Below are 24,957 nucleotides of genomic sequence, written 5' to 3'. Positions count from 1 at the left end.
GTAATATTATACCAAAAATCATGCGATGTCCAAGATCTTTGTTTCAACTTTATCGACGTATCTTGGATTATGAAAGCGTTCTCTTTGTTGAGTTTTAGGCTAAAACCTAGTGATTACAGGTGTCAAAAACAAAACTGATAGCGGCAGATACATTTAACCTACGTAGCCTGTCATGTTTGACTTAAATTTTGTAGCGAGTCTATTTAACTTGGTGTTCTGAACGAAATTGGGTAAAAGATTTAGCTACAAACCTGTGGGTTTTGGACTCGCGTGACCTTGTTTGAAATAAGAGATAATTTATATAATCAACTCTTCTGAATTTCCCGCATTGAAGAAATCAGGCGTTAAATTTCAAAACGACGTCAATCGTTCGTGGGGCGCTGCCTACGTCCGCGCGAAGTTTTCGGACAGAGAGCGCGGATTATTGTAAATTGCAACTTGAGGGATGCGTTGGCTTAAAACAATCAAACAACCCTTCTGTATGGAATTGGAGCTCAGCTTGTTGTCAACACAGTGTTAAACTGGAGGAGACCAAAACAAAATCACTCAGCTTGGAACTGAACCTCACCAGAGTCACAGGTCCTGTGTGTTTTTAAACATTGATTGCCTGTTTTTGTTTCCTAATGAACTGACATTATGTGCTCTAGGTTTTATATTCCCGAACGAATACCATCTATAGCGGTGTGTGTTTCTGTAGAAGCTTTTGGGAATGTTCTAAATGCCTTATATACATTACTAATGTTTCGACGTTTGTTTCTTTATTTCTGTGCACTGTGCCATTTCCTCCATTTGCACCCAGGGTAAACGTTTTTCAAATCCATTGCGTTGCTAATTACGCTAGTCGATTGAGGGCCATGTTAAATGAATATAAGTTTTATTGGTGTTGGAGTCAGCATTCGACGATTAGCGTAAGCGAGTTGATGATTTTTAGCGTGGGAAAGTGCGCGAAAATTGTGACCTTTAGAGTGTGGAATGGCAAGATTGGTATTCCAACGGGAATAGTAGCGCCATGTTGCTTTACGCTACAAACCTTATGATTTTACCTTTTTAAGCCAACAGACAAAAGCCGATTAAGTGGCACCACTTTTTGGAGAAATTCTGAGCAGCAAGTTCTTGTCACATTGTTTATTTTACGCTATTTTGGGACAGGAAATTTGAGATTTTTGAAACAATTTTAGACGTTTTTTTTTTCCACGAATCCTCCTGGTTGGGGGATTGGATCCTCCTCTAAGATCTTTCCATCCTCGCTTTTCATGGTAACTTGTTGACCTACAATTGTAGTCTTCTGCATCCGTATTAAAATCCGCCCTGCGCTAGGTAGACTAGGTATTGGGCTGACTTCATTGCGCGTCAGAAATTCTCCAAATGGTTTTTAAGATTAAGTTTCAGACATAGGGAACTACCGGTATGTATTAAACGCATAAGCGCTGTGCTTAATCTGTTTCTTGCGGCGCAACGTTTGTTATTATTCATGCATGGTTGTGCTGGCTTCCCAGCGGTACGATCCTAACGGAATGCACATCAACAGTTCACAGAATCGTGAGTGTGGTTTCATACGTTTATTTCGCATCGAACTCGGTTCCCAATTCCTCAAATTTGGCACTTCGCGCGCGCGTCAACACGCAATGCCGTTGGGTATTTACATTCCGTCCACTTCAGTGGCTTTGAAGATATACGCGCAGAATAATTTGATTTCTATCAGTCTAGTTTTTGTCGTTATTTACTTTTCCTTGCGATTTGGAAAGTCTGTTTCGTCGATGTTGCGTGTAAATTATTTTTCTTCCAAAAGATCTTTAAAAAAGTCCTCTTGATTTCGAGACGTCCTCCGATATACCTCACCTCCATTGTTATGAAATTAGAATTCATGCGCTGCGCAGCTTAGAATTTGTTTGCCTTTTAAGTTCGAAAAGTTCTTGAGTCCGGTTAGAAGAAGTTCCTAAACCAGAATACGCCGTAAATAGCTTTAAGTAAGGTTGGAGCTAAGAGAAGGCCCTCTATTCGAATTATAGGATTAATCTGGTGTTCTTGTGTTTCGTTATGGGTTTCTTGTGAAGGAGTTGAGTTGTAAATTCGTTTTTCCTTTCATATTTGTTTCTCATCTAATCACAAGTTTCTCTTGCAGCGATCAATTTGTTATCCACTAACTGTAAACAACTCTTTGGTTCTTTTACTTCTAGATTACAAGCCCGATTTTGCTAACGTCAACCTTCAAGATAACACAGTAACAAGGACCACTAGAAAAGCTGAGAGTCTGAAACGTAGGTTTTCTGTTGCTTATTTTTAAAAGTAAACAACCGAGTTCTTTCGATATACTCCACTGATAACACTGTTAACAGTCTGTTTACCCTTTGGCTTTCAACAAGGTTGACACCTTTGTAGAATGGTAACAGACGACTGATGTGCGTCCCGGATGAGAAAATGATCGCAGTGCAATAGCAACTGCGCAAATGTCGGATTTTGTCCCATAAATAATCGCTTCTGGTCACTTATTACCCGATATAAAAGTGTTTTAATGTTAAGTTTTCGGGTTGATAATGTTAACCTCGTGAAACCTCAAGCATATATTTTAAGTCGCTCATTATCTTTTTTTTTATGGGTTATATTTTGGTTGACTTTGGGAGAAGATGGTCACACACTCTTGGATTGATGCTTGCATGGTATTTAACTCCCGCTTAAAAAAAAACAAAACAAAAAAACAAACGGACCACATTTTTGCGAGGGAAAAAAAGGACGAAACGGACGTGACAAATGGGGCTCAATGATTTGGATTATTCCGGTGTAAGGAAATCTTGTTGAACAAATTTAATGATAGCAACTGAGCAGTAGCTTCCTAATTTGCTGTTATCATGCGGTACAAAGCGATTATTTTAACTTTTAAATTTAAGCGCGCGAACAAAATTTTAAATTGTGATCGTTCATATGAACGCAAATGAGCAGAACTTTCTCGTGGTGCTGTTTTGCTTCTAAGTCTTTCTCTGAAATCCTTTCAATGTTGCCTTTCAAATGAAAGAGGATTGTATTTACTTAAAACGTGATGTTGACATAAGAGCAATTTGTCACTGCATCTAACAAACTGTCTGTTATCACAACTTCACCGCAGATCTCAGTTTTAGTGGGCAACTGGCCATCAAAAGTGTCTCTGGCAATACCTTGCATGACTCTTCCACCGCAAAACAGACATTTTTCGGCCATTGTGAATCGGCTATGTATCGTTTCCGTATCTTTTTTTTATGAGGTAATATACAGGGGTCCAAGACTTGACCCTAAGTGACGTCCGTCTCGAATTGGATCCGATTTTTGGGCTTGGTCAACTCCTACTTGGTTCATATTTTATTGATAGAAGCTCCAGTTTGTTTCGCTTCTTTCGTTGTAAACAAAAGATATTTCATCGTAACACGGTCAACCCAAATGTGTCTAACTACACCGGAAATTGTAATCGTGGCATGGGATGTTTTCGTGAAATCCGAAGGTGTAGCCGATAGACCCAATTACCTCAACCTCCTCTTGGTGTCAACTTTCGACCTTGTGAAATATTTGACACAGTCTAAAGTTTTCACTCGGAAGAATAAACAATTAAGAGAACAGCTGGGTATGATTTCAACCGGATAATTCGTCAAAAAACTTTCGTTAGACTTTCACTTGTCTAGAATATGTTTTTCGAAGCCTGGGCTAATTGTGCAACTGAATTAAGTAATCAACACTCATGGGAGAATGAAGGTCACACGTGTAGGAATTAGTTATCAAAAACTATCTTGTGATGTGCAATGACCTGAGAACACTTTAAAACATTGTTTAGTGGAACCTCCCATACATTTCATTTTGACCACCCAGTTGATGACGATGGGGACAAAACAAATTTTTGACTTAAAAAGGAGAAAAGATTGTTGGTATGATTAATTTTTTCAAGCGAAACTTCCATTCCTAAAGGAAACAATTAAGCGAGGTCGTTGGTAAGAGGCTTGGAGAAAATCCTAGCTTGAACAGGGCGTGCAATTGCGGTCTTAGACTGAGCTGTTAAGCCACATTGGGGCTGGAGAATGATGAGGTCATTATACATCGCATAAGAAGTGAAAGCCGTTTGTAGGGTAACTATACTCTTATTTGCTTCGTGCCACTGGAGACGGGATAATCCTTGGTCACTTAAGCCCTCAAGTTTTCTTGTAGTCAGCGTTACATTCCTTGTCATTATATAATCTGTAGTAGGAGTAAAATCAACCAAGAATAGTGAATGACTGCTTGGACTTTCGACCTTGTTTTCCTCTATTTTTGTATCACTTTGAAAATAACCTCGACCCTGGATCTGTTTATATTTCGTAAGGTGAAAATAACACGAATATCTCCTTAAGAAAACAGCCCAACATTAATGTCTAAGTCGTCTTCAGTGGGTTTTCAATACCATAGAAAATGTTCATCCAAAGGTAAACTTCGGCTTAGATGCGGACACTTGCTCATTTTTCTGTCACTAGCGGGTTTTGTGCCATGTAGCTTTTCATAAACTGATAACCCAGAATTCTTCCAGGTCTTTTTTAAGATCAGCCGTGTTATCTGAAAGTAACCTCTCGAGTAACCGGGGCCACTTGGCAACGAAAAGTCTCCACCAACGCCAAAAAATCCGCTTATGATTTTTTTAACTCATCTAATCCGGAGAGCGTGTATTTTTGGGGTGTAATTGGGTAAAAAGGCATTTTTCTGAAATAGTTTTATCCCCTCTAATTTTTTTTTTTACAAGGGGTGACTTTCCCCTTGTTCACGTCTCTAATTGATATCAATAAGCAATGGCTTATCTTTTTGGGGGATTTGTTTGCGTAAAACGTGTTGTTTTAGAGAAAGATACACCGAAAGCTTCAATGTTTGGACTGTAACGCTAGAATTCTTTATGCGAATTATTAAGAAGTAGTAAAATTTACAAGAAAGGCAGATTTTTTTTACAAACTGTGAAATGTCGTGCTGTGACATGCTGAAGTACAGTATATTCTGTTCTGCTGTTTTACTATAATAAACAAGGTGTTTCAATATTTTCAGTCTTTGTACTGAAATTCTCGCGTGTGATAATTTTAGGTGTGACTAGTATTGGCAAATAAGGTAATTTTTTGGATAAAAAGGGAAAGTACTTGACTCCAAGCTGATTTCCGGCTTTATTTTGAGAAGGACTTATCTGAGATATGCGCTTCAATAGCGCTGCGACAGAACAACCGTGTTTTTGTTTTGTGTAAATTATTGGACTTGTTAATTTGTCGATCTTCTCTCCGCCTTGTAAATGGTTGGTTTTGAAAAATGTCAACACGCGTGTATATTTTTGGTCTCTGTGTTTGGGTCTCCTCCTTGTCTAAAGCTGGTTTTGTTTCAAATTGCTCTTTTTTTGGATTTTTAAATGCCCACGCGTGTATGAAAGTGTGTTGTGCGTGCAGTGGGAGAATTTCCGAAAAGGTCTGGGAACTAGTTACCCTAAGGGGATGACTTTTGTAAGCGTTGACTGGGGCATGCGGTAGTGTTCCTAACTCAACTGGACTTGAAATAATGCCCTTCCGATTGTAAGACCCGATGCTCTTCCACTGATCTATAGGTAACTCGTAGAATCTAGAGTTTATGTAGGTTTTGGTGTCACACTTCCCGCGTATTGCTAAGCCTGATGTCGAAAAGTGGCCTTCATCGAGGGGATGACTTATGCCTGGTTAATGATTGGAGAAATTGCTTAAAAAATCAGACTCCTCTCGTACCGAGGAGTCGTATCTGTGACCTTCCGATAACTAGTTCGGTTGCTTTTGTAGCACCACCCAGCTACAGGCCATTAACTCGGCTCGGACGACAAATTGTTCATTGTTACTTAGGATTTAAAATCCTAACTCTTCAACCAGTAAGATAACTTGAAGAGGCTTTGTTACGCAAGTTAGACTAGGTTTTTTTTCCACAGTAACAGGTTTGTGAAGTGTCAAAAGTTGCCTGAATCCCATACGAGGGATTCAAACTCTTGCAAATCACGTCTTACAATGACAATACCTCTTCACCGTAAAGAGGACGTAAGAATGAGATAGTTTACCTAGTTGGGTATATTTCATCGCATTTTAACCGAGCTCAGTGTGAGCTGTCGATAAATTTCCTGACTTTTTATCTGTCGACCAGACAAACGTCTCTTTTCCGACTGGTGTCGTATTGCTAAATGAATGAAAAAGTTGAAAGACTAGAGACAGCCTAATAGCTTATATTTCATTAATGCTATTGTTTCAGACAAAACCTGTCTGGATTTATTGGTAGATTATTTTTTTGCCGGCGTTAAACTGTTGCATGCCGTAAGCGTTCTCTCTCCGTCAAATTTCGAAACTTGGGATCTACTTGCCTTCATTTGGCGTTGTTTCATGGTTTTTGTCCTTTGAGGCTTGGGGATGTTTGCTTGATATATCGTGGAACCTACGAATTGTTTAGTGTTTCGCTTGTTGGTAAAGGAAGTCATACGTGTGCTAATAATACCATGTTTTAATTGTGTTTATTGGTTATAATAAGCACAAACCAGAGCTTTCTTTGGGTGATGCCTGGCATTTGAAGTTTGTCATTGTGAAAGTTGGTTGGAAAGTAAGTCGTTCTAACAGTTAAATGATTTTCAACTTAAGCTGTGGATCTAACTGCTAGCCAAATGAAAGCTGCATTTTATTTTGTGTAAAAGGATTATTCTTTTCTGTCGTTCTGTTTATTATGTTGGATAATACGAGTCTACCTTTTGATTCTGGGAATGAAATCATAAAGTGTGATAAATGAAACGTATGATCGTTTGTCTTATGATGTAGTCACTTAAGTTGTAGATTGCGAAGTTTCGCCTGATGAAGACCAGAAGAAAGTGGTCGAAACATCGCCATCTAACACCTAAGTGACTAAATCGTGAGAAATACTATCAAACGCCTTATTATTTATTTACCACCGCTATGACCTCATTTACGATGAAAAGTGTGATCTTTCAAACAAAAGCAAAGGAGCAGTACTTTCTATTGAGCGTGACCAATAAGTTCAAAACCGTAACGCAATACTTGTTGTTGGTATATTCAATCGCTGCTCGAGAGGTTTTCTAAACTGAACACTTGTATTTCTTTCTAGGTCCTCCAGAGTACGTGGCTGGTCCGGTGAATGGACACCTCTACGCACAGGTGGACAAAGCGTTCAAGAAAAGAATCCGCTCTTTGAGTCTCGATAGCGGTTCTCCTCTTCCCAAAGGCGAAGAGCTGCCCTTCTTTGAAAACAGAGCAAGCACATTGACTCGCAGAAATGCGCACGGTTTCAGAAACAGGAACAACGCAGTTACCGATGTTAAATTGAACCAACCGCGACTTCAGTACCTCACCGGCGAAATGGATCACTCCGGTGGCAGAGTCATGCAAGACGAGGTCAAATCGATTGACAGACTTCTGCAAGAGCTTGGGGAGTGTTCAGAGCTCTTGGATTCAACATTGCAACATACTAGATCCTCCCGGCCGGGTGACCTGGGCACGTCAGACAGTCGTGGTGTCAGCGGTGTGTCGAGATCGTTGAACCCTCCTGGGGTTCCTATGCGAAACGCAACAAGCTTTGATGCTGGAAGTCGGTACAACAGAAACGGGACTGCAGGACTGGTTCCGAACGGCTTTGTTGCGTCTGCGCGCACGAGTCGCACAACGGCACAACCGTCTTATTCTCAGTACGCCTGGAATAGTATTCCTAATGGTTATCTTGGGCAACCGCCTAGGCAAGGGTCATCTGCGAAGGTTTTACATGAAGCACCGTTAGCGCAGACCTCACCTCCCTTGTCGCCTTTATCGCCCAAGTTTTACACCACGCAAATGACGCCGAGGACTTTTAAGGCTAAAGTTGTTACCCACACAACGGTTGGATATAGCCCGCCTTGGCCTTCTCCCGATGCTGTAATATCAAACGGATGGACAGATTCCCAGGCCAGCAAGCAAAGAGGTGGAGCCAAAGTGTTTGATTTCAATAACAATAAGCCGACCAACGGCGTCGAGCTCTTTGATTTTGACAATCGCAAGGAGATCGAGGATGCGGAGACTCTGCCCGAGAAAGGCAATGTTAAATCCAAGATCGCGCTGCTTACGGACATGATACAGACGGATAAGACACAAATTTCGCCTCATCAGCATCTCAGATGTCAGATAATACCAATGCCAGGTCTAACTGATGTGTCACCGTCAGAAGTGTTCAAAGAGATCTCGAGTTATAATGCGAAATCTCTAGCGCCTGGCGAGTTAAGTCATTCCTCAGGCACTCTGTACAGCAGCAAAGCTCCACCCAAGAGGATCATCGAACCTTCAAAGCATGAGGCTTTCGCCGAGCCTCGATCCGAAGACGTTGATTTTGTCGCAGTTAAAGGCTCGCTTAAACATGTTGCTCTACCCGAATATGTCCTCGATAATCAGAAAACAGGTACTGCCGCGTTTCTGTTCTTAGCGTTGTTCGTTTTGAAGCCAATATGATCAGGACGTTTTCTTTTCATGGGAAAATAGTCTTAAATGGAACTTCCCACTGTCGCGAGAAAGGATTTCGTGAGCGAGTCTTTCTTTGCATCGTTTTGAAGATTCTCACGAGTTCAAGGGACACGGGCTGCCCTGTGACCCTCACCTCATATAGACATGTCAACTAAGTTTTCAGGTGTGATTAGCCTCTGGACGGACAATTCGGTTTTTATGGGGAGATATGGTTGGGCAAATTCTTTCAGGTAGTGATTTTTCTTTCAGCATTTATAGTTCCAATATTTCTTTTCCAGCAAATTCGTCTTTTTTGCCCTTGATAAATTTTGCAGATTTCTTTGTCCCGGCTTCTTTTCTCGTGCAACGACTTTTCCTTTTTGTCCAACCCCATCCCCTCAAGTGGTCCGTTATGAAAACTCCTAAATTTGCCAGATACGCGCTTTTTAGGCGAGTTGACCACTTTAAAAAACGCACTCGTTTTGGCGGAGAGGGACGTCCATGTGCGCAGGTTTTTTTATTGTAATATGTGTGTTTTCGTTGACCAGATTCCAACGAACAGCATCCTTTGGACAAGTCTCCATCGAGTAGTATCGATGGCATCAGTTTGGACGAAGGAGTCGAATTCAAAGGCTCAATTGATGAGACAGCCAACCTCGGAGTATCATCACCGTCGGTGTATGTTTTCATGTAAAATGATCCACCTTAAAAGGACCTTGAACACCTCCTTACAGTTACACGACGTAATAGTAGTGACTTACGTTATAGACGTCCAGACAGCGATTCAAACGGTTGGATTTTAGATGATGTGATAAGTACCTCTATTAAATCATTATAACGAAAACGTTACAGATGAAGTTCTAACCGTTTTTGAGACATTGCTCGGACCTACAGATGCTGTTAATCAACTAACGTGGTAAACGCGCTTTATTGTTGTTTGCTGCTGGGGGATATTGCATCGTGTAATTGTCGCGAGGTGTTCGAGGTTATTTTGAGGTATGTTACAGTGTGACGACTTTACTTTTTAGAAGTAACACTGTGCTGCGCTTTTGGCTTTAACGTTCAACGTCATGAAATACGTGGCCGGCCGTTTGGGTCAACCTGTTTTCAAGCGTCAAGCCTGGTTCACACGTGTTACGCAATCACAAACGCAAGCGGCGTGCACTAAGAACGCTCACGTACGGAAGGTATACTGCATGCGCAGTTGGAGTCAATTTCCCAAATTGCATACGAGGCTTAGGCCATTTTGGTTTCAACTTCAACCGAGGTGGCCTGTTACCTTGCGTTCGTATTTGCATTGTGTTGGCCGGCTCACTGGCAAGTACCAGTAAATAAAGATTTGTCCTTAGCGTCTTTTGTTCGTGTTGCGGCAGTTGACATGTCTTTTCCCCTGAGTTTGAATTCGCATCTACATTTGTGTTTGGGTAGCAGGTGTTGACCAACCAAGCTTAAGTGAGCCCTGTCAGCTGAAATGGTCATCTCAAAGGAATTGTGATAACGTATGTTTCTAGGTATTGTGATTACCTCTCCGTTATTCCAGCTTTCTGTGGCTTTAAAGTTCACTTAAACTGGTGTAAACGGCATAAAGTGCCCTCGTTCTCCTCGTGAATTCCGTCTCGCTCAGAGTTTGATACCAAATGGCTGCCTAATCCAGAATCGTTGTGCGCATTGCTAACATGTGTCTACTTTTTTCAGCAGCAGTGATGGTCATACGGACTCGGCAATCGGTGAATCAATAACCAACGTGTCACCCGTGTCCACCCCAGTGGGTGGACTGTCGTCAAACCGGCTTCACCAGACTTTGATGTTGTCAGAAGTTGAACTGCCGAGTCAACAGATAACTGATGTAAATCTTTTTGAGAGTACGGGTGAGCAAATGGAAGAGGCTAAAGAGGACGAAGAAGCAGGTTATGCGAGGCTGGAAGACGTACGCCCGGTGCAACAGGCTAGAACGCAGACCAGGTTAACATAATGTCATTCCGCTCTTTCCTCCTCGGGCGTCTTTCTGCGCTTTATTCCCCACATCTCCACACCGGGAGCCCATTACCCGGAGCCTCCGTTTTCCATATTAATCCCCTGAGTCAACCCTGTCCCGTATCTCTCTATCTTTGGAAGCACCTCCCAGGGACGTTTTCTTGGGTGTTTTCACGGTAGCCAATCAAAAGAGAGCTTTGGTCAGCCATTGATTACGTCACATGCAGCACATCCAAAACACAAGCGTATTTCAAAATAAAGCAGTTCTAAAAATAAAAAGACACGGGAGAGGGTTGAATCAAGTGTACAATACGTATGGAAGCTCCGGGTAACGGGCTCCTGCCCCAAACCCATTGAAAAGACTTGAAATGATTCTGGTGCTTGTAGTTCATAAAACGTGTAAACGAAGAGAATTGTCTTGTCAGAGGAGAAAAAAATGGTGTTATTGTGCATACGTTCTGCGCATCTCGAGATACGCGGATTTCCTATGGGTGATGCTTATTAATGCAGGGATAATTTTTGCGTGGTTCAAAACTATGCGGATAAAGCAAAACTTAGCAAGTGCTCTTGGTATTCAAAAAGAAAATTGGGGGTAACCATGCATTTTTCAGAGATAATTAAGCTTCAATTTGGAAAAGAACGCCATACATTGCGTTGTATTTAATTTTTTTTTACAAATATTGTTGATTAATTATCCTCGGAAAATGCGTTGTTACCCTCAGTTTTCTTTTTGGATTTCAATAAAGGGGCTAGGTCACGCTATTTTAGGTAAATTCGTTTAATTTTGTTAATTATGAGCTCTAAGCGTCAAATTGACAGAGCAAGAGTCTTTCATTTGCAAAATCACCGCCACATAACAACTGAGAATGATTTTCCAGCTGTGTAAATGACATTTTGATATAGACTGATATACATTTTAAAAAAGGTGGGCCGACGTTTTTCAAATTTACCCAAATTCAATCCATTTCAGTCCTCTCCAGTTTTGTCCATCCATGTGCCTTCTTGGCTTCCCTGTGTTTTGTAAGAGTTCTTCTATAGTTTTGAACAGTTATTTTGATATTTTAGTTAATTCTATGACCATTCGATTAGTGCTGAAATTGCCTAAAATTGCGTGACCTAGCCCCTATAACACTTGTTAAGATGCACCGTGCATATTCAGTAAACCGCGCAAGAATACCTTTGAATTAGTAGGCACCGTCCCTAAAACATTTAACTTTTGCCAACTGAACGTTTTTCGAATTTTTGTTACTTTGTTTGGTGGCTTGCTTTAAAACCTTCGCGGCGCATTTTCATTCAATCAGAGGAAAAAGCAAAAACAATTGTGATTGGCTGGCGGGTTAGTTCCCTCCCTTAAGGCTGGTTGCATTTAGTGGCCCATTCGATTCTCTTCGTCTGTTGTGATTGGTAGAAGTAATGACTTGAGCCAGACGGTACGGATTTAGGTTACTCCACTCGAGGTGACTGGCTCAGCTAGATGTGACTGGCTTCAAAAAGGTCGCGCCATATTCTCAGCCAATGAGACAAACAAGCAAGAACTTAAGGCCATGTCATGTCTGCCTCCTTTTCAAAGCGAGTCGAATTGCGAAGTTTTTGTGTTGGTAATTAGTTCTTCTTTAAATCTGAATGAATTTAATTTTCATAAGAAAAACTTCGCACTTAAGACTCACCTTGAAGAGGTGGCAGACATGAACTCGGAAATGGCCATTGCAACTTTTTCTTGCTTGCTCGCTTTCCTTTTCCCGCGCTTAGCCGGCGCCTGGCTACATTTATTGCTTTTGCTTTGTGATTGGCTCATATGACTCATTCATATGGTCGATGAAATGACTTGAACCGCACAGTACTTATTAAGGTTACCGTAATCGAGAAATGACCTTCAAATGAGTGTTTTATTTTTCGATGTTTTTATTGTTGACGCGCATTCTCCGTCTAACATTCTAAATCGCTTTGCTTTTTGAAATCCCTCCAGTGTTATTGCAACTGAAGCTCAGACCTCTCTTGACGGGACACGTTCGATGGACACACCAAGAGGGGTTGGCAGCTTAGAACGGCCGATCGAGTCTACCAATGCGATGGACAACGTAGAGGCTATTGAGAATATTCTTTTGGAAATGGCTGATATGAGGTGATTGGCGTATGGAAGAACGATTGAATTAATAATTAGGGTATTGAGTACGAGGCTCGCTCTAACTCCGGGTGAACTTTTCTTCCTTGGGGCATTTTGAGACAGATTGCTTTCAACTCGTTAAAGTCGTAAATGAAGGAAAAAGACGCGTTTATGAAGCCGTATAAGAACTCTCTCATGGTCAGGAATGTTATAAGGATTATAGCGGAGTCTACTGAGCTGCTCCTAGGGCCGGGGTTTACCAGCACCGGCCCTTGCGTTGCCAAATTAGTTCTCCTTGCTAGGCAATTAACTTTAAAAGGTTAGTTTGAAAACGGGAACCCGCAGTCATGTTCTCTCCCATCGAGTAACATTCCTTGTAAGTTAAACTTACATGTTATCAACTGCTTCTCATTCTCGAGGTACTTCTAAAACTTATACCACATGTGCGCTGTGGTTGGTCCAATGCCATAGTCTGATGAGCAGGAAGTTGAGGGTTTAAATCCCTGACAAATAAAGACTAGCAGTCTAACTGCAGAGAAATTGCATATGATGAAACTTTTTAGTCCACAGTTCTCCGTCTCTCATTAAAACTGGAACGTTTATAAACTGTCCAACATGACAAAAGACCCCACACGCTTGTGGTAGGCAACGCAGTGCCTGTTACGGTAGTTTGTTCTCTGTCTTTAGATCGTTGCTCGGCAGAAAATTTTTTCTACATATAAGTGGCGTCAAGGTACTCTGAACAAATACGCCTTTCAATAGCCAACTATCTTTCTTCTATCAATGCCGATCAACCTTGTATTCGTTTATTAATTTTTCTGCAGCCTTATTGGCTTGGAACCAGGCCAGTTAAGTACCTCGCAAAGCAACCTAAGCGGAGGAGTGGAAACCGGGAGTACCGTGTTCTCTTCTGGGTCTGGGGTATTCGAAAATGATATCCAGAGAAAAAAGTCCCACCCTCACTCGGACAAAGGATACGGGTCCACAACTAGCGTATCATCCGGCTCTTCAGGCGATAGTAAGTTTTATCTCTTGGTCTCTTCAGAAGCTTCATCCTTAATCGGGACATTGATATGAATGAAGGTCGCTTAAATCAAGGAGGACAGATTTTTCGAGAAAATTAAGGTGATATTACGAGTTGTCTCCATATATAGTGCATACGACACTGTATTTTTAAAATAGCGGTATTTAAGGCCTTTACTACCCTTCTCATTTTTTGTGCGGAATCTCACCTTTAACGCCAACCACCCAACTACCTTTTAATTTCCTTTAATCAATTTGAGAACACCTCAAAGAGGCTTACTGTGTGAACCGGAGACGCTGATTGGTCGATCTTTTCACATTAAAAACGTTCACGAATTGTAGCTCACGAAGTAACACACAACGCACTCTCCCTTTCGTGACGTTTTAGGGCTCCTTTATCTGCAGTTCCCCTATTCTCAGTTTGAGAATCGCCACTTTAAGTTAACAATGCTTGTATTCGATGAACCAGTTAAACGGAGGTCGGATGGTGTATTGCTTTGTTCAGTATCCGTAATTATTGTTAATTGTTTTTTTTTTCTTATTAGACGTTTTCCTTCCGGATAGTCCCAAGGTTCCAGGACTGAAATTTGATCGAGACACTTCTGGATTTTGGTATAAACCCAGCATTTCAAGAAATGATGGTAACGCTATCTGTTTAAACTCTGTTGTGTTGTTAGGCGTTTGTGGTAAATAAAGCAGCATCATCGTCATCGTCGGCATCATCATCATCATCATCATCATTGTCATGTTTATCACCAACGACGTCATCAACATCGTCAACATCATCATCATCATCCTCAGACGACGTTTTCAGTAAGAACAACTACTACTGCGACTTCGTTACACGCAACACTTACCGTACAGAACCGAACGCAACAAACACTCACCTGACACCTACAACTACAGTGACTTTTCCCTACATCAAAGGAACCTTTGAGATTATCACAAGGAATCCTACAGCCTTATAACATCCGTGTTGCTCACAGACCCATCACTACCTTACGAAAACTACCGACTAACGTCAAAGACAAAGACCAACCTTAGGACAGACAAGGGGCAGTTTATAAGATCAAATGGTGTGACTGCCAGGCCACTTATATCGGTGAGACCGGCGGAAGTTTGAACACTAGACTGATTAAACACAGAAGAGCGACGAGGAACGGTGACATCAACAATAACATTGCTGAACACCATCTACAGACAAACCACTGAATCGACTGGGACTACAGCACTAACTACTACCAACGGATCGAGTGGTCCGGGTTCGGGTCCTGGCGGGGGACATTGTGTTGTGTTCTTGGGCAAGACACTTTGCTCTCACGATGATATGGTATTTTCCGAAGTGGCCTATGAAAGCGTTTAGTAGTTATGTACTATTAACCAACCTTAGCAAAGTCACGATATTATGAAGAAAAATAATTTCCAACCTCATGTTGTTTTTGCTTGTGTCGGCAGCCATCACTGTACTCAGAAACGCCGAACCGGGTAGTTTTGTCATCCGGGATAGCCAGTCGTTCCCAGGAGCCTTTGGTCTAGCTGTGAAGGTGGCAGTGCCCCCTGAACATGTACTGCAGGGGTTACAAGGAGACATGAGTAGGTTGAATATCAGTTGTGCCTTATACAAAGCAAATAGCTCAGTGGTGTGAGTGGTTTGTGTGTTCCAGATATGTCCAGAAATGCAAGTAATAGGTCATTTCCGAGTTCGTATCTGCCTCCTCTTCAAAGCGAGTCTAAGTGCGAAGTTTTGTGATGGTAATTAGTTCTACTTTACACATGAATGAAAATTAATTTTCATAAGAAAAACTTCGCACATAGACTCGCTTTGAAGAAGAGGCAGACATGAACTCGGAAAAATTATATTTCAATAAGCGTCGCGAAGTGTCCCCTTGCTTTTCTCCCCAGCTTCAAGATCATTGGTGTCTACAACATTCATGGTTCAAATCTTACTCTTACCACTAGCTAGATTTTCCAGCTTAGCGCACTCAGAAATACCTTTTTTGTAGCTTAAAGTTGTATTTGATTACGATCGTCCACCAGATTAACCACTGCTGCTTGGATGGCCCAAACTCATCCCCTGTCCAAATTGTAGATACACGTTATCTGATGTAAATATGATCTTGTTGTCTTTCTTGTTAATTTCTCGCCTTTATCATTTGCAATGCTGAGTTGAGTTAAGTAAATTATCTGTCTGTTTCTATCGGTGGACGCAAATTCAACCCTTCATGCTTGTGAAAACTCAAGTACCGCCGTTTGTAAGTTACCCTCCTTGGTTAGATGGCGCAAAGTGCAAAATTACGACTTTTTCAAGGGATGGGGAATAGCGTGGTCTCTTGTCGCGTTTTTTTGGGAGCTTCATTGGAAACAGTTTTTTGGTGAAGTGATAATCATATTGTTTTCCCCGAAAAGTTCTCTTAGTTTTTATTATGATTCTTATATATATTTTTTGACTTATAGCGAAAGTTGATCTGGATAACGAACTTGTGCGCCACTTTCTCATCGAGACAACCAAAAAAGGCGTTCGATTGAAAGGCCTCAATGACGAACCCGTGTTTGGTAAGCTTCTATTTTTATTGGTACTTTGGTTGGGATTTACTTTGAAATGAGACTGAAGCTTCCACAACCTGAGCGAAAGTATTCTTCACTTGAAACGTCTATCGCCATGAACTTTCGTTTAGAGAACTTCCTTTCCCTTGCAGTAAAATAATACAATACAATACATGTATACCGTACTTAATTGACCACTCCCCATAGGGGCTTTTCAGGGACAATGAAACACAATCAACGAAACAACCAAGAAGCCCAACTGGCCGGAGGCAAACCAGTTGGCTATTTACAAATGCAGCTGGGAAGTTGAACCAGGGACTACCAGGATCAAATTCAACGGGTGGTCAGAACGAGTCTTGAACCCGGGATCTCCGGATCTCAAGGCAAGCGTCCTAACCACTGGGCCACACTGTCTCCAAAATCCTATACGTACATCACTACTGGTTACAATCATTAACAAGATTTAACTAGAAGGATTACTTCATCGTTAGAGACAGGCAGTCGGGGGAGGACGAAGAATTCAAAAGCAATTCTGGACCATACTCGGTCTATGCAGGTTCACATAACCAGGAGCTTACAACTCAAATTTTAGGTCTATGTAAGGGCATTTTTCAGCCTTTTTAGACCAGTTCTAAAAATAAGATTTGGCTTGCTGATCGGCCAGTGTCAATCCCATGGGAAATAATTTCTCATGCAAGACTTTTGATTAGCTGGAGAGGTCTAGTTTCGCGGGAAAATCAGTCAGGTTCAGCTGGGAAAATCTGATTTCGCCGGAAAATTGATCTAAAAGTATCTCGGGCCTTGACACAAATATATCGAAGTTGGATTCTCCTGGTCTTGGGGTCGGATTTTTTCTTTGCCCTTTGTGTAAGATGTGATCCTATTTTATTCATTCAGGGAGTTTAGCAGCGTTTGTATATCAACATTCTATCACACCTTTGGCCTTACCCATCAGGCTCAGCATGCCTACTGAAGGTACGTTCAGCAATCAGATTCATCATGCAAGTCACAGTGATGCTTTATGTTTTGTCGTTCGTCGCATTTACGAGTCACCTGCACGTCAAATCCCAGATAAAGCGATACTCAACGCTTTCGTAACATGCTGGCCTCGGTTGCTCAAAAGGTGGATATCGCTATCCACCCTTCTAACTGGGGCCTGGCGTCAGGTGTAACACCGGCTAAATCGTGGTTACGAAATCTTGTTCCCTTATTTCCAACAGACTGGAAACAAGGGAAAGTCAAAGCGGGCCTTTTAGTTCAGCGTTTTAAACAAGTGATAAAATTGATTTTTTTGTTATTTTCGTTTTCAGACCTCTTGGCAGAGGATAAGTCCCAGGGCACTGATACTGTAGACGGTCAGTCATGGCCGAACGGCGCAGGTATTAAAAGCTACTCGTTATCGTGATCGTCTACATCAGGATCGAAATGGCTTTTGATAATGACATGTAATGTCTACCCCACGTATTAAAAAAAAAAAGGTGAAATTGTTTTTTTTTTTGGCGTCGAACAATGGCGGGTTATTGGGTTTCTCCTAATTCCTATTTGGTTTTTTTGTTACAGTTGGTTCTCTAATGTACCTTGGACAGTGTGATGTTGAGATGCTGACAGGAGCCAGCGCCATTGAGCGCACCGCCGAACGACTGTCCAATGACGAAGCATCTGAAAGGTTTACAACAGTTGGATTTAAGGTTACACCGGAAGGAATGACTGTCACGGATAATGAAAGAAAGTAAGGCTTCATATATATATTTTTTGCTTGATATTCCTCTATCGTTTTTCAGCAATTGTGCCGGAACGCTGCCATTACCATATAACAAATTAGTGGATTCAATTTTTCCATGTGTGGACATCGAATCAAAGTTTTCTCTCTTTTCTGGAAAAAAAGAGAAGGCCTGGGTTCGAGGTTGGGGTTGGGTCAGTTCAAGAAGAGATCACAGATGACGTCAAAATGCAGTGGGGACTTGAATATTTAGGACGTGGCCAAGTCTACGAGAACGCTACCAGACAATGCCAATTAACAAGCAATGCAATTGTTTCTTTATGTGCGTTTGAAAGTTTGTACATTTCTTTCCCTTGTGCGCGGATTTGCGACGTGAAACTCCTTACGTTTCAGTTCAGTTCTTTTATCACTCTTCTAGTCTGACAATGAGAGTTTTTTGGTCGCTGTGAATCTTTTTGTAATGGTAACTAAACGTTGATGCCATTGCACGTCAGAGATCATTGCAAAATCAACGCAGTTCATTGTTCGTTGGCAAGGTTCGGTGAATGGCCGACGAATGTGCGACAGCTTCCCTGAATTCTGGTTGGATGGATTTTCTTTGGCATGTTATTATTTTCATATAGTGCTTGTGCATGGCACTAAACGAGAAAAAAGACATAGAAAGCAAAAATTAAGAGAGCTAACTAGAAACAAGAAGGAATTGGCTTCGATTAATTCTCATTAAAAGGCTACATTTTTCGAAATCGTTCTCCATTTCATATTAACGTTCCTTTTGTCTTTGACAGCGAACAAAACCATTCTTCTTCTTCTTCTTTTAGAGTATTCTTCAGACAACATTTTCACATGAAGTCCATACTGTACTGTGGAATGGATCCCGGTGATAATAGGTGAATTAAATTTAGTCATATTTCCGTGAAATGCACCAAATGATTCTGGTGACTTGTTTTGGCAAACATTGGCAGGAATGTTGGGAGGGAGTGTCCGTGACTATTTTCAATGTTGAAGTCCTGAATTTTTCAGGCTTCTCTACGCAATTGCAAAAATTGCGTTAATATAACTGCGAGGATCATAGCTTCACTTAATGTTTTATCTCTATAAAGTGAGCAGAATTGTATTTTAAAAAAACGCAGGTCGGTCGAAAAAAGCTCTGTGATCTGGAGTGAGCAACTGAACACTCACTTTTAACTTGATAACACTTTTAACACAATCTAACAGCAGAGATGAGCAGGGCTGGAGCATGGAAGATGAGATCACTCGCCGCCCAGCAATGTGGCCTATGGTTCGATTCTCAGACTCGGCGTCACATGTGGAATAATGAGTTAGTTGGTTCTCTACTCTGCTCCGAGAGGTTCTTTCTCTACATACTCTGGTTATCCTCTTTCCTCAAAAACCAACCTACGATTTTGATTTCTGCACAGTGCCCCCAATTAGTGCCCAGGCGCTGCTAATTTCCGTTTCGTAAACGGTCGTTGCCATTTTTGACGGTCGATGCCATCCTTAGTAACCAAGCCTTTTTATTCGGTTAGCTTTCGATGAATTGTTATATTAGGGTTAGCTTGAGGTTAACTATCAATAGAGTTATTTCAGTAGAGTTATGACTTCAAGTTAGAGTTAACGACTGCCAAAATCCTGAATTCTAGATTTTGGACTTCCAAAATCGTGAATTCAGGATTTTGGAAACTTAACTCTAACTCCACGACATAACTCTATGAAAATAACTCTAAGAATAGCTGTCCCCGGTTAGCTTCATTTACATCCTTGAAAATTGCGATATTTGGAGTGGTTATCTTGGTAGTGTAGTAGTGGTTAAGTGCGTTTGCTCTTTAGCCATTGAACCGAGTTCGCTATCGTTCACCCACTTATGTCCACAAATGCAAGTAATAGACCATTTTACAGTTTTAGCTGAGTTACCTGGCCTAAGAACGGAAGCGAGGCTACAGGTGACCCTGCTTTGATACAAACTCTTATGCTTTTTTAATGTTAAGGTCGACTAATTAGAATTACAACAATTTACATGATAAAAGCAGTGAGGTCTGTACAAGAGAAAATGAGGGGACAGAGAGGGAGGCTCCCGGTTTAGCCCTTGGGATATGTCATGTCTACGAAAGTTATTTTTAGATGAGCGGAAGTCCTTGTTCTAGCGGAAGTCTGTATTGCGAGATGTCCGCATGCAGGCCAACCTCGGTCTGATGTTTGAAAGAAAATAAATATTCATTAGCCTTCCACGTGCGCCGCTATTTTCTCTCTTCACTAAGAACCAGAGAGCGAGACAAGACTGCATGCGGACGTCTCGGAAGACAGACTTCCGCTAGAACAAAGACTTCCGCTCGTCTAAAAATAACTTTCGTGGACATGACATATCCCGACCAACGCCCTGAGCTTCCGTCTCTGTCCCCTCATTTTCTCTTGGTCTGTATGAATACAAGGTCACCGGCAGCCTCGCAGCCATTCATAGGCTAGGTCACAGAGCAAACATCTGTAAAATGGCCTATTAAATGCACGCCCAATTTTGACATCCAACACGAGGTGTCCCTTTGAATGGCATACGGTGCTAATCTAGTCCTAGATTAAGTACCTTTTTCCTCATTTGCAAACGACAAACGTAAAAGTGAAAATTGTTTTAAGTGTCCTCTAAAAAGGCAACGACCGTTTACGAAACGGAAACTTTGATCAGTTGAGACACTTTCCTCGCGTCAAAAGAAATGGATAGCAGTAAGACATTAGATGTCTTGCCGAGGCGCTAAGTACACATGACACTTAACAGATAGAGTTCGGTTTTCTGACCAGTGTTATTGAAAACGTCTGTACTTTCTTTCAGGTGGGATTTGAAAACACCATCGTATAGTGGAAAGTCAAAGTAAGTAGAATACGAAAGTACGAAGCTTTCTTGATTGGAAAAGATGACTTTGGGTTCTGTCTCAAGAACGGGTTGTGTTTGAGTCAATTTGGAGTAGGGCTGGGAACGGACAGAGGTCTGGTTTCTTTAGGTTATTTATCTGCAGAGAGTTGTTGAGAGCACATTCAAACAATCTTCTTTCTCCGTTTTTTCCTATCTTAGATCCTTCGGTCTTGTTTTACGAAAGACCGGTGGAGTGCATAACGAGTGTCATTTATTTGGAGAAATTTGCAAGGACTGGCCTTCCAGCATTCTCGTTAATGTATTAAACAGATTTATGACGTCTTCAACGTAACGCAATGGCAGGTTACACAACAGTTGAGTGTTTCGTTAACGGCATATTGGTGAAATGCGGTAAAACTGTCAAGTGTCTGAGGTCAGCTTTCGTGGATATTTGACCACCACCATGCCTTAAAAAGTATAAAGTACGTAGTCAAGAGGAAGGGATACTAAAGAGGCTTCAAAAGAGCGAGCTGAAGAGGACATCCTCTTCTTTTTTGAAGTTTTATGCGAAAATGACCTTCTTCGCTCTATTCACGGAGCAGTGAGGGAGCATCAACAGCTGTTATTCGGTTTGTTTTTTCGAGTATTGATTTAAAGATCGAAATCTTCGACACTCGATGTTCGGAAAACCGAATCAGGACTTTGTCAAGGATCGCATCGTCGCCGTAACTCTTCGTGACAACTTCGGAATCACTTCGCAACCTCTTCGTCCTTCTCCGATACCTCCGACCCCGCAAGGGAATGGAGCGTTTGATTTCTTGGAACTTTTTCGTTCGGTCTCGAGCAACCTTTCGAGGAGAAAAGGTTTTGCATTAGACTTAAGTTAAATTTTTTAAATATATGAAAGTAAATTGTAATTATTACAATAATTATTGTATTACAGAGAATCGGATTCGATATATTTTTTATATATTATATATTTGAGGTGATATTGGCCTCCAGTTTGAGGTGTGAGAAAGAAGTTGGTGTGAGAACCAGTTAAAACAGAAATGCAGATATCTCTCCGTGGCGTTGCTTTAGAGGAAGAAAATGAGGCACGGACATTAGGGGAGGGAACTTAACTGGACTGTGGGCCGTCTCTTATTTTCTCTGGTTTCTTTCCACTGCACTCCAAGTGAGGGTGCCTCGTGCTACGCGGATTGAGCGCGTTACGCTCGTGTATAACGCGCGTGTCATGTGAATATATGGTTCTTTTGTTCTGTCTGAAGCAAAACATAGGAAAGAGACAAGAGAGTTGTGACTTATCTATAAACAGTTTCATCTAGAGCAGAAATTATCATGTCAAGACGTAGATTAAAGTAATAAGAAATAATCGTTTTGTATTTCGAAATTCAAGAATCTTGACATTCATTTCTTATAGATAACTAAAGGAACTATATTTTATACTTCATAAAGGTATTTTAAATAGAGAAAATATTAAAATTTCATATTTGTAGCCTCGAGTGTCTTCTCTGTTTGTTGTTATGCTTTCCAACCCAGTTTCCAGGGTGTCTCTTGGTGGAAATGAAAGAGCCCCTTGGAATGAAATTGACGTTCCACTGCACTTGGTCCCATGTCTTTATTGGAGCACTCCCAAGATTAGATAGCAACTTGATATTACTCTGGCTGCAAGTCCTGGAGCTAACAATTCGGAGCTGACTATTATGCTTCCAATTCATTTTTTACTTTCTCTTTCTGTTCTTCTTTGATAATAGAGTTTTATCAGAAGAAATGGTTTATTAACCTGTTTACATTTTTACATAACCAGAAATTTTAGTTTAACACCATTTTTCCAAATTTAAGAAGGCTCAAGACCAGTTTCAATGCTTTCAGGAAACTGTACAACATAGATGGTTTTGCTCTATTAACAACTGCTTCACTTAACAGCAATGTTATGGTGCAATATAAAACACCAATTGTTGCAGAGAGCGAGTTTCAATTGAGTGTCGTAAAACCAAAACCAAAGTAATTACTTTGGCCAATCAAAAAGGACGGAGACAATCCAGTAAACCATCAAAACTTGAAGTAATTACACGTAGCCGACACAAAGCGCGGGAAAATGCGCACGCGCGAGCCACGATTGGTTTTTGGTGTCACCTCTGGTTGGTTGAAAAAATGGCGCAAGAACTTTGAACCAATCACTGAGTGAAGTAATCATAAACCAAAGTAATTATCTAATTACTTTCGACACTCAATTGAAAACCGCTCTAACTAGATGCACTCATTATTGTGTCATAAAAGGTTACCATAGCAAGAGAGGAGCCATGTAAAACACCCTTTGTAAATGTTTTAATGTCAAAAACGAACTTGGTGACTGTCTGCAAAGTTGAAAAAAGTTGATTCAAAGCTACCCTCACAATTGTAAAATCTAAGGTGGCCCTGAATGTGTCCTGGAGATTTTTTTAAAGTTAGTGGTGTATTTCAACTTTGCCTGCAAATCATTTTTCATTGATACGGAAAGCATTTACAAAATATTTAGTGTTTCAAGATGGCTCTTCTGTTGCTATGGAAACCTTTTCAGTCAAAGTAAAGTAGTAAAGTAGACCTTATTTAACATCGATAACTCGTAACAGTAACTTTTAATCACTGACAAACCTGAGGTTGACGGTGCGCTCATTTTACTCCCCCCTCTCCATCAGTGCTCCGTTTTACGGGTATTTAAAGCTACTAGCTACATGGAAAGGAAAGGAGTCGAAACAAGGATGCGAGATCCGGGAATCGAACTCAGGACCTCTTGCACCAAGGCCGCGCACTAACCGACTGTGCCATCCTTGCTCCATCATCAAATGATGATGATGATGATGATGATCATAATAATAATAATAATAATAATAATAATAATAATAATTGGTGTTGTTTGATATCATAACATTGGTGTTACATCAAAAAGTGCTGTAGAGTCAATCCTAATTAGACATTCTCTTGAAGTTGTTTAAACCGGTGTGAGCCACCTTAATTAATTAATTCACATACAGTTTGGCTGGTTTGCAGAACAAAATGACCTGAACTATGGTAAGTTTATTTAACTTGAACTTTCAGTTTTAAATGGTGTTTTCATTGTATATCGTGAGTGTGGGTGTGACAAGGGAATGACCTCACAACAACCACAGCCTCTCTCTCACAGTAGTGTGATATCGATGTCAAGCATTTGGTTCTAGTCACCGCAGGATCATCGTCAAAAGTAAGTTAAATGGTATATTCCTTTATTTATCTTTTTTCCATCTTCTCATAAACATAACTTACATGCTAATAAATAAAATAATTGAAAAAGAAAAGTACTGAGGTGCTACAAGCTTCATTGGTTTTTGAAATTAATGCAGCTATTTACAGAGGAATGATGTTTAATAATATTGGCAAGTAGGAAGTTCAAAAAAGGATTGAAAATCAGCTCAGTTTCAGCTTGAAAGATGGCTTATATGTCCCTGCAAAGAAACACAAATGACAATGAATGGACCAATGATCACTGGGATTGCAAGATGCACTCTGTTCCGTTAGCTGAGCCTGAATAGCTTGCACAATAATATTTCCTTCACAACAATTTTATATTGTTACCTTGGGAGACGAGTATCTCCCTGCGCCAGCGCTACTGGCGGCTTTGCCCCTTGCATATCACATTCTCTCGGCGTTCCTAGGAGGACGATCTTTTGCAGCTCATTAATGTTGCTGGTTCCAGGGATCTTTCCTTTTCTTTATTATTATTATTATTATTATTATTATTATTATTATTATTATTAAAAACTAGATCATTGGATAATGCAATTCTAGAGTTTTGATTGGCTTAGCCCTCATGGTATGTGAGCAATTTTTCCATGCTCTACAAATATCAGTAACTACCCATCAGTTTCGTTGGTTTTACAAAATAAAGTAGGAAAGATTTATCCATAATTAATTTTGTGGGTTAAAAAAGATTATTCCACTGGCACTTGTTAGATAGCCAACTCGGCAATATGCGCCTCGTTGGCTATCTATCATCATATCCAATGCACCCTCATGGAATAATAATAAAATTGTTAATTAATATTACACCCTGATTTTCCAGTTGTCTTGTACAAGGCAATTATTATTACACCCTTTATTGAGATTTTAACAATAATTATAATAATTATTATGAAACCCCTCCATTGAGATTTTAATTTCATCTTTGCGAGCAGATTTAAAGAAAAGACGTCATAACAAGTACAGGATCAACCTACCGGTTCCCCTCTCAGACACCGATAACAAAAGGGTGACGATGACCTAGCAGAATTCTAGAAGAACAAAGAATGATAATGAT

The 24,957-nt window shown here is 40.8% G+C and overlaps 2 protein-coding genes across 8 annotated transcripts in view; one reads left to right on the top strand and one right to left on the bottom strand.

Annotated features, from left to right (window-relative positions):
• The window catches only part of LOC137985084 (tensin-3-like), a 60,513-nt gene extending 38,373 nt beyond the window's left edge, over nucleotides 1-22,140 (top strand). For 2 of the 7 annotated variants that reach the window (XM_068832543.1, XM_068832546.1), the window contains exons 20-34: nucleotides 2,178-2,258; nucleotides 7,084-8,400; nucleotides 8,990-9,119; nucleotides 10,140-10,403; nucleotides 12,382-12,537; nucleotides 13,344-13,537; nucleotides 14,088-14,183; nucleotides 14,998-15,135; nucleotides 15,997-16,095; nucleotides 16,984-17,061; nucleotides 17,397-17,465; nucleotides 17,647-17,815; nucleotides 18,625-18,693; nucleotides 20,625-20,663; nucleotides 20,865-22,140. In XM_068832543.1, coding sequence (XP_068688644.1) covers nucleotides 2,178-2,258; nucleotides 7,084-8,400; nucleotides 8,990-9,119; nucleotides 10,140-10,403; nucleotides 12,382-12,537; nucleotides 13,344-13,537; nucleotides 14,088-14,183; nucleotides 14,998-15,135; nucleotides 15,997-16,095; nucleotides 16,984-17,061; nucleotides 17,397-17,465; nucleotides 17,647-17,815; nucleotides 18,625-18,693; nucleotides 20,625-20,663; nucleotides 20,865-20,997 — 3,032 coding nt within the window. In that variant the 3' untranslated portion in view covers nucleotides 20,998-22,140. Of the gene's footprint in view, nucleotides 1-2,177; nucleotides 2,259-7,083; nucleotides 8,401-8,989; nucleotides 9,132-10,136; nucleotides 10,404-12,381; nucleotides 12,538-13,343; nucleotides 13,538-14,087; nucleotides 14,184-14,997; nucleotides 15,136-15,996; nucleotides 16,096-16,983; nucleotides 17,062-17,396; nucleotides 17,466-17,646; nucleotides 17,816-18,624; nucleotides 18,694-20,624; nucleotides 20,664-20,864 lie in introns of all 7 variants that reach the window. The other 5 variants (XM_068832542.1, XM_068832545.1, XM_068832539.1 and 2 more) reach the window with 3 other exon arrangements.
• A 1,726-nt stretch (nucleotides 22,141-23,866) lies between these two features.
• Nucleotides 23,867-24,957, bottom strand: part of LOC137985085 (uncharacterized) — a 5,904-nt gene continuing 4,813 nt past the window's right edge. Inside the window, exons 3-4 of the mRNA XM_068832547.1 lie at nucleotides 24,878-24,931; nucleotides 23,867-24,106 (exon numbers count right to left, since the gene is read on the bottom strand). Of these exons, the coding sequence (XP_068688648.1) occupies nucleotides 24,080-24,106; nucleotides 24,878-24,931 (81 nt within the window). The 3' untranslated portion in view covers nucleotides 23,867-24,079. The remainder of the gene's footprint in view (nucleotides 24,107-24,877; nucleotides 24,932-24,957) is intronic.

This window comes from Montipora foliosa, chromosome 14 (assembly GCF_036669935.1).
Source record: "Montipora foliosa isolate CH-2021 chromosome 14, ASM3666993v2, whole genome shotgun sequence".
Lineage (NCBI taxonomy): Eukaryota > Metazoa > Cnidaria > Anthozoa > Scleractinia > Acroporidae > Montipora > Montipora foliosa.
Note: the sequence above shows the minus strand (reverse complement) of the source record. Positions and strands in the feature narration are given on the sequence as shown.